At 37.4% G+C, this 9,923-nt stretch overlaps 1 protein-coding gene across 9 annotated transcripts in view; it reads left to right on the top strand.

Moving 5' to 3' along the window:
* The window catches only part of PCGF5 (polycomb group ring finger 5), a 118,881-nt gene that overhangs the window by 75,184 nt on the left and 33,774 nt on the right, over positions 1–9,923 (top strand). For all 9 annotated transcript variants that reach the window (XM_054522620.2, XM_024253884.3, XM_063727658.1 and 6 more), the window contains exon 3: positions 3,166–3,262. In XM_054522620.2, the coding sequence (XP_054378595.1) occupies positions 3,166–3,262 (97 nt within the window). The remainder of the gene's footprint in view (positions 1–3,165; positions 3,263–9,923) is intronic.

Here is a 9,923-nt window from a genome sequence, read left to right on the forward strand (position 1 = left end):
CAAACGAAAAAGAAAACAAGTCAGAATATTACATTGTTCAGCATCTTAAAGTTGTCTTTTACTAAAACTATCTGAAAAAAAAAATTGTCAGGAAAAACAGTTTTTGGTATTAGCCTCTGAAAAAATGCTTTCAAAAATTCACATCAGTGCTGGACGCAGTGGCTCACGCCTGTAATTCCAGCACTTTGGGAGGCCGAGGTGGGCGGATTACTTGAGGCCGGAAGTTGGAGACCAGCCTGGCCAACATGGCGAAACCCCGTCTCTACTAAAAATACAAATAATTAGCCAGGCATGGTGATGGGCGCCTGTAATCCCAGCTACTAGGGAGGCTGAGGCAGGAGAATCACTTGAACCTGGGAGGCAGAGGTTGCAGTGAGCCGAGATTGCACCACTGCACTCTAGCTGAGGCGACAGAGTGAGAATCCATCTAAAAAAAATAAAAAAATAAAAAATTAGCATCAGAAAACCTGAATTTAGGTCTTTTTGCTGCCATTCACCAGAATAGGCAGGTGACTGGGCCTATTGAAACCTCTTTTTTACCAGCAAAAGTGGAATAAGATACTGTATCTCAGTTGTTGGTGTGAAAATAAATTCACCTCTTGATAGGAGGGATTCTGTCTCCATCTAGAATAGCACCCTTCAGTAGATATAAAATGTGAGCCATGTGTATAATTTAAAATTTTCTAGTAGCCACACTAAAAAAGAAACCAGTAAAATTAATTTTAATAATATATTTAACCCAATGTCTCTAAAATATTGTCATTTCAAAATGTAATTAATATAAAATTATTGAGATTACCTGTTCAGGTTATGTCTGAAGTCTAGTGTGTATTTTATACTTACATTACATCTGAACTTAAACTAGCCACATTTCAAATGCTTAGTAGCCACATGTGGCTAGTGACTTCTGTATTGGGCAGTCCAGATCTAGAATATAGATTAGTATTCCCTATCACAGTTCTTGGGTACTGGTGCTGCTTTGACCTTAAGCAATTAGCATAACTTTACTCTTTAATGTGTGCACCTTTGGATGCTTGAGCCCTACAACTCTTTCATGAGCAGCCTAGCTTAGTATAGCTTCTGAGAGCATAGGGTCCTACCCTTAGCCTTTTGGCTGATCCAGGTGAGGACTTGTTCTGGGCATGTCACATACCTCTCTATTTGGTCAAGCCTGGTAGACAACCAAAGATTGCCAACCCGTTGAGTACAGTAAACCTTTTGAACTACAAGGATCAGAGCTCCATGTCAGGATCAGGCTTTTAAAATCCCTCCACTCTCATTTCTTTCTTTCTTTTTTTTTTTTTTTTTTTTTTGCCTCTTTCTCAAATTTCAGAGACTTATCTATCATCCCTGGGAAAAGAGCAAATACCAGCAATCTTCTGAAGGAATTCAGCTTCTCTGTCTTCTACTTCAACTTGGCATAATAAGGCAGTCCTCTCTTGCCAAAGATTATTTTGACTTGAGAAGACATTTAGAAACCCTTTTGGGGACAAGAAATTTGGGAAGAAGGCGAAGTATTCAATTGTACATAATAGCTCTAGGCTAAGCTTTTATATCTAAGCTTTTTCTTTTTTTAAGGTTTTCTGATACTGTCTTTTACCCACATTTTGTGAGAATTGTCATGAAGGCAGTGTTATCCTAATAGCTGTGTGTAATGGTGAAAAGAGAGAGTATGGGATTCAAGTACATTCATCCAACAAAACTGCTCAAATGTCACCAACTTAGGGGTCGCTAAGGGGTCCTATCCTGATCACTTTATTTAAAATAGCTGCCGGCTCCCAGCACCCTGTCTCTATCTTATTTTTGGGGGGCGGAGGGGGAGGCAGGTAAAAATATCACTTACCACTAACTAAAATTGTTTGTTTGCCTTCCTAAATAAAGTATAAGCTCCATAAGAATTTGGGCTTTGTTTTGTTGGCCCCTGCATCCCCAACTCCTAATATAATGCCTAGCATTCAGTAAATTCCTATTGAATCAATGAATAAATAAACAAAAGGAAATGCTGCTAATCTCTGTATGTACTAAATGATTTTAAAATTAGGTACCTGGTAGAGTTCTTCCATGACCATTGTTGCTTTGGTTAGTATATGTGATATGTCACATTTTCAAACCTAATCTCATTTGTAAGAATCCTAGTGTTTAGTTTTGACCAATCATTTAGGTAAACTTTTAGATAGTGTCGATCTTGAGGAGAAAGAAGTAGCTTGAAATGCAGCTGTGAAAGGGGAGTAGGAGAGCCAGTCTATACCATGTGAAAATTTCAGGTTATACAGGGTAATAGAATGGAGGAGGAGTATTGGGATGAGGAATTGAATTAATATTTTTTAGTTCAGGTACTGTAAATATTGTCTAAGGTTTTGGGGCAAAACATTGGCATAATGTGTAGTAGAAGCTTAGGTGAAAGATGAGAGAGATTTATAGCCAGAGAGATTAGTAGTATTTGTAGGAAATGTGGGCTATATAGGCTTGTGGCCCCAAATCCACAAGTCATATTTCCATTGTCTTTGTTTAGAATCTTTATTTGAAATTTTATTTATCCCTGTCAGTTTTTCAGTCATTCTGCCAATTTACCTCTCATGCCTTTGTCCCAACTTGATACCATTATTCATACTTTGTGCTCCATGGAGTTATAGTACCTATGAGCGGAAACTCATTACACCCTGCCAAGGCCAGCAAAGTCCATTATAACTCCCAGTTTGTCCCTGGAGCACCCTGCCAATAAAAATAATGCAAACAGGTTGAAAACTCTCAAGTTGTATTGAGTTATTTATGTTGCATTTAAATAAATGTTTAGCAAAGGAAATAAATGCAGACTTAGTTTTTACCTTTTTCTGTCCTACTTCTTTAAATGAGAAAAACCTATTTTATGTAAATACACCAGCTTTTTTAGTTTAATATGATGATGGGTAGAGTAGTATTTGGTGTGTGAATGCATTTAAGAAAACAATAAGCAAGATAGCGTATGCTTTTTGTTTGTGGCAGTAGACTTTTATTTCAGTTGGGTTTTATTACAGTGTTACAATTGTAAGGTTTTTGAAGCTTAATTAAATAATGATACTCTACTTGTAGTAAGTAATCTTAAGGTCTGTTTCTAATTACACTTAGTTTAACATTAAATGAGCGTTCATATGATGCATTTTAACCTAACATCTTCTTTCTTCTTAGTCTGTAAGACTTGTATTGTTCAGCACTTTGAAGATAGCAATGATTGCCCAAGGTGTGGCAACCAAGTTCATGAGACAAATCCATTAGAAATGTTGAGGTAAGGATGTTATATTTTACAGTTCATCTAATTTACATAAATTGAATAGGCTCTTAATTTTTATTATATGTCATAATATTTCATGTTGTCTTGACTCAGTTAATATAGGACTTATGATTTTCATTTTAAAGCATTTTATTTTAAAGTATTTTATTAAGGAGTATTAAAAATAAGGTTTTACATCTTAAATATTTAAGAAATACATTTCCAAACTAAAAGTATAACTTTCTCTTAGACTGTAAGAGTGACTTTAGGTTACAGGTATTTTCAGTATTTTAATAGTCTGTGTTATGTTGAGCTACATGGTAGTAGAAAGAGGGAGAACTCATAGAAAGACTAATATTAGGACTATTAATTTTTTAATTTACCATATATTCAAAAAGTATATAAACATTTATGTAAAACCTAAATGATTTTTTTAAGACTACCACTTACCCCTCAACTTTAGCAGTATAATCATATATATATATATATATATATATAAAATATATTATTTATTTATTTATTTGTTTGTTTATTTTGAGGTGGAGTTTTACTCTTGTTGCCCAGGCTGGAGTGCAATGGTGCAGTCTCAGCTCACCGCAACCTCCACCTCCCAGGTTCAGGTGATTCTCCTGCCTCAGCCTCCTGAGTAGCTGGGATTACAGACATGTGCCACCACGTTAATTTTGTATTTTTAGTAGAGACAGGGTTTCTCCATGTTGGTCAGGCTGGTCTCAAACTCCCGACCTCAGGTGATCTGCCCGCCTCGGCCTCCCAAAGTGCTGGGATAAAGGTGTGAGCCACCACACCTGGCCTAATCATATATTTTTAAAACTGGAAGTGGTCTATGAGATTCTAATCCAAATCCCTTTATTCCTAATTAGGAAATCTAGAGAAGTGATATGGCGTGACTTAAGGTTTCACGGAATACTTCAAATGCCAGTTCCCCAGCTACAGGCCGTGTGTCCTCACCACTAGACCCATTTTCATTTCATTGTTCCCACCATAGCTCTAAGGCAGATCACCTGTGTGATCTTTAAGAAGCTACTGGTCTAGAATCCAGTGAAAAGCACAAAAGGGGTCAATTCCGGAGTTAGCTTTTTAGTACTTTTGAACTTAAAAAAAAAAAAAAAAGAAGCTACTCATCTAAAGATAGAGCTAGATAGTCTCTGGAACCTTTCATAACTCTCTCATCTGTGTGATATTTGCCATCATTCTGTAAATCTGGATTTGCAAATCTTACATTTCAGCCTTTTGTTTTTCAATTTTAATGCCTGTTTGGGATAATTTTTCTACAGGTAATGTCTAGCCCTGTGATTTTCAAAGTGTGGTCCCCAAACCATTAGTATCATGTTAGAAGTGACAGGTCTCAGACCACACATCAGACCTGCTAACTCAGAAACTTTGGGATTGGAGATCACTTCATTTAGCAAGCTCTCTAGGTGATGCTAATATATGCTAACATTTGGGAACCACTGGTCAACTCTGGTCTGTAATTCTGAGCAAGCCTTGTTCTGGCTGGATCTATATCAGTGCCTCTCAACCAGGGGTGATTTTGCCCCCAGGATACATTTAGCAATATCTGGAGACATTTTTGGTTGTCAGATCTGGGTGGGTGCTCCTGGCATCTAGTAGGCAGGGGACAGGGATGCTACTAAGCATCCTACAATGCACAGGATAGGCCCCACACAGTAAAATTTATCCAGCCTCAAATGTCCTTACTGCAGTAAGGAAACTGAACAAAGCAAACATTTTCTCTCAAATAATTCTTTTCTTAATTTTAAAGTAAAAAACTGTTAATATCCAGTTGTAATGAAAGATTATTACCAACTGTTAAAATCTATAATAACTTATTTTTATTAAATAAAAAAACTGTTAATAAAAACAGACAATTAATAATTATTACCTTCTCTGTTCTTAAAGGGCCACATCATAAGGCAATTTATCTTAATCTTTTGATTCTGACCATTAGATACCTGAAGGAATCCAGTCAGTGTTTAATCAAACCCGCTCCCTTGCCTAAGTATAACATCATATATTTTTTAACTTTTTATGTGGAAATAATTTCAAACTTAGAATCCCCCAAATAAAAGTAGTGCAAGAGCCACTTGCATTCTGTTTACCCAGATTAGCTTCTTATTAACATTTTATCTCATTTGCTTTATCATGTGCATATGTGTATTGGATGCTTTATTTTTTCTGAACTATTTGAGGGTAAGTTACATGTGTCATGGCCCCTTACTCTTAAATGCTTTAGTGTATATTTCCTAAGAATAAGGATATTATATTACATAACCACAGTATGATTGCATTGGTATAATACTTTAACCTAACTTCCATATTCCAGTTTTCTTAATTTAATGATGTCCTTTATAGAGATCTTTTCCTCCTAAAATTCCACCTAAATTACCACAAAGGAATTTTTTTAAAGACATAAACTCAGAGATAATAAAAACAAGATATCCTGTATCTTTGACAGCTAGGATAGCTCCTGAAACATGACAGGTTCTCAGTAAACACTTTTTAAAGGATAAGAAGAAATGGTAGCAGAAGAGATGTCAGCAGAAACTGATAGCTAGAAAGCAAACTGGTGATGGTGATAGCTGAGTGGACCTCAGAGGCCTGAGTATACCAGGAGACTAAGGAGGTCATAGGGAGGGGAAGCTCTTTACCAAAGTTTCCTACAACAGGCTTCTTTTTAGCCAAAACTAGGTCACATGACAGCCACTAGGTAAAGTGATGTGGTGGGTTTTGAAATGCTTTAACAAATCATGAATTATCCTTGAAGGTGGCCACATTGCAGCCAGAACATAATTGGATTTTGTTAGCCAGAAATAAGGGGAATTTAGCCTCCTTCATTAGAAGTCTAAATTGCCTGTGACACATGTAGCAAAAAATTTACCTTCTATGTACTTTTTCTCAGTAAGCTATTGGGAGATGTGCTGGAGCATAAACCAAGAAAGAATAAATGACTCTAGCATAGCAGAGAGGTGAAGGGATATGACAGTTGTGCAGCAGGCCTGGGGAACAAGCAGTCTGTATTTGTACTCTCCAGTACGGTAGCAATTAGCCACATGTGGCTCTTAAGCACTTTGGATGTTGCTAGTGCAACTGAGGAATGGGATTTCTAATTTAATTTCAATTAAAACCTGAAGCAGTGTAAATATTTTTCTACTAAATATAACTCTATTGTTCAATAAATAAAAATTACTAAATGTATTATTAAATATATTTTAATATATAGCAAAACATTAAAGTTAGTTTTATATAAAAAGTATAAAGTACTGGTGTTAATGTTCCTACTAAAAATTTAAAATTACATATTTGACTCACATTATATTTCTATTGGACATCACTGATATAGGCAATAGAAGGAAGATGGAGAGCTCCATGAGGGGAATCATTCATTCAGCAAATATTTACTGGATGCCTGCTATGTCTGGGCACTATTCTAGGTGCTTGAGGTCCATTTGCAGACAAAATAAAGATCTTTGCACTTGTAGATTTAATATTTTTGTAGTGAGAGACATTCAATAAACCATATAATAAGTAACTTGTATGTTAGAAAGTGAAAATTGCAAAGACAAGAAAGAGGAAAGTGTTGTGGGGTGAGGAGGTCAAAAGTGTGAAGGGAGGGGCAGATTGCAATTTTAAATAAGATGGTGATGATAGGCTTCTGTGGGAAAGTGAGACTTAAGCGAAGACTTGGAGACTGTGAGAGGTTAACCATGGATAGGTCTAGGAAAGCATGCCTATTCCAGGTAAAGGGAGCAGCCAGTGCAGAGTGCCTAAGTCAGGAGTGTATCTACGCCTTGTTGGACGACCAGCAAGGAGACCTGGGCGGCTGGGGAACAGTGAGTGAGGGAAAGAATACTGGGCAACAAGAGCAGAGAGATCATGAGATTCCAGATTATGAAGGGCCATGTAGGCCACTGTAAACATTTTATCTTTTACTCTGAATGAAATGGGGAGCCTCTGCAGGATTTTGGTTGGAGGATTGATCCGATATGAACATTTTGATGACTGTATTGAGAACACCCTGCATGTAACAAGGCAAGGGTAGAAGCAGGGAGAACAGTTAGAAAGTAATTGCAATGACCCTGGTGAGAGGTGGTAGCAGTGGAGGGGACAAGAAATACTCATATTCTGAATATATTTCGAAAGTAGATCCAGCAAGGTTTGCTGATGAATTGGATATAGGATATGGGATAAAGAAAAGAGTTGAACATGACTTTAAGATTTCTGACCTGAGCAACTGGAAGAATGGAGCTGCCATTAACTGAGTTGGGAAGATTAATAATAGAGCAAGGAAGGGGTAGATCAGGACTTCAATTGTGGACATTTAAGTTATCCATTTCAGAGAAGAGAGGAAGTTGGTAAGTGGATATATGTGTCTGGAACTCAAAGGGAGAGGTCTGGGCTGGAGAAAAACATTTGGTAGTCTTCAACATATAGAAGATCTTTCAAAGTGTGAGGCAGGATGAGATCACTTCAGGGAGTGAGTACAGAGAGGCATGAGTAAAGGACCAAGGATTGAGCATTAAGTGTTCAGAGAGAAGAGAAGGAGCCAGCACAGGAAACTGAGAAGGCATAACCAGTGAGGTAGAGGAAAATCCAGGAGTGTGTGGTGCCCTGGAAGTCAAGTGAAGATAATATGTATGTCAAAGGAGACGGAGTGATCCACCTGTGTCATTTGTTGTTCATGGGTACAAGTAAGGTGAAAAGTGAGAATTGATGGTTGGATTTAGCAACATGGAGGTCATCAACCTTGAAAAGAGCACTTTCTTTAGAGCTGTGAGGCCAAAAACCTAACTGGATTGTTTTAAGAGAGGAAAGGAGGGAGAGGAATTAGCAACAGTGAGTATAGTATTGACAACTCTTTCAAGGAGTTTTGCTACAAATGGGAGCAAAGAAATGGGGTGGTGGGGGTTGCTGTCAAGTGCAGCCAAGAAGGTTCTTTATTTTGTTTTGATGTAGGAGAAATAATGGCATATTTGAAGGGAATGATCCAGTAGAAAGCAGAAAGTTAATCATGTGGGAGAGTAGGGAATGCAATCTCACAGCCTAAGAGGAGACACTGGTTTTCAGTGGGAGCATTGACAAAAAAAATTGTAGCAACAGGCAGGCAGACAGAGCGAGTACATGGTGCAGATGCTATAGGTAGGTATGGTGGCCGGGGCCTGTGGAAGTTTGTTTTTCATTGCTTTGACATTTTTCATTGAGAAGAAAGTGTTTGTCAGCCAAAATTAAGGATAGAGGAAAGGGATTTGGAGAGTCAGGGCGAGAAAAAAGCGTGTTGTCCGGGGGAGTGAGAGAATCAGTGCACTTGTGAGTGTAGTATGATTCCTGGCAAACTTAAAGGCATGTTTGGGTTGTAGTTAGGAATTTGAAGGAGTATGGTTGTGTTTTTATCCAGCATGGGTGCCAGTGCAGAGTTGATGGAAAGTTGGATTTAACCTGAGTTGTACTAAATAATTTTGAGCAAGTAAGAGAGAGACAAATCAAGGGTACATGTAAGGAAGTGATTTAATGACTGACCATAGAACAGATTAGTCCTAAATTGGACTGGGAGGACAGAAAGGACATCAAAGTAGTAAGTAATGTTTCAGAGGAAACAGAAATGAAACTAAGTTGGTTCCTGGTCTGTTTGTATGTAGTAAGAAGTGCTATTTTTTATGCACTCCTACTATTAAATAGTCTGGGAAAACTTTACGAATGACCTTGTCTTGAAGAATAAGGTAGCATTGGTTTGGTCGGAGAGTACAGAGAGTATTTGAGCCAGGATGTAATACATGAGGGAGAAAAATGAATTGGAAAAGACAAGGAATTCTTGGGATAATTGAATAAGCCAGTTGGCTAGAGAAGAGAGACAGTGAGCAAATAGTACCAGTTATGGTTTGTAGGTTGAACTCAAGTTATATAAACACATGAAGTCAGGTAGTAGAGAGAAATTAGTCCTTGAGCAGGGAACTAACACAATCAGATTAGTACTTTAGGAAGATTCATTATGAGCATGCCTCTGCTCTGCTCAAAGTAGAATGGTAATTAATTGAAGGAATGGAAGAATTGTTGGGAGAATAGGTGGGACAGATATTGAGAGGGAGCTCTAAATGTGGCTTGGTGAGTAAATGTGTAAATGAAGGGAAAGAGAGAAGTTAAGATCATTCTCATATTTTGAGCTGATTTGGGAGAATTATGGTATCACTTAAAAATTTAGTTTAAAAAAAGCGAGACAATGACTGGGGTACTTAGTATTTTATTGGAGGAGGATAGATGAGACAATCTTGACATAGATTAATAAAAGGAGGTACTTGAAATGTTTAGCATCTGTTGGAAATATGGAACTTGAAATCAGCAGAGAGATGTGATATATAGGCAGATAGGTAGGTAGATAGATAGATAGATAGATAGATAGATAGATAGATAGATAGATAGATAATCTGCCTATATGTTAGTTTTGAAGCTGCAAAAGTAGATGAAATCCCCAAGGAAGACAGAACTTAGAAAAGGTCAAAGAGTTCAGAGTACAAAGCAAGGGAGAGTATCAGATTTAAAAGTAGCTGGGAGAAAGAAAAATGCTTAGTAATAAAGAACAGACTTGAACATTAAAAAAAAAAAAAGGAAATTTTCAGGGAGGCAGGCAGTGTTAGACAACACTGTCAAACTGTTGCAGAGCAAT

The sequence above is a fragment of the Pongo abelii genome, chromosome 8, assembly GCF_028885655.2.
Source record: "Pongo abelii isolate AG06213 chromosome 8, NHGRI_mPonAbe1-v2.0_pri, whole genome shotgun sequence".
NCBI lineage: Eukaryota > Metazoa > Chordata > Mammalia > Primates > Hominidae > Pongo > Pongo abelii.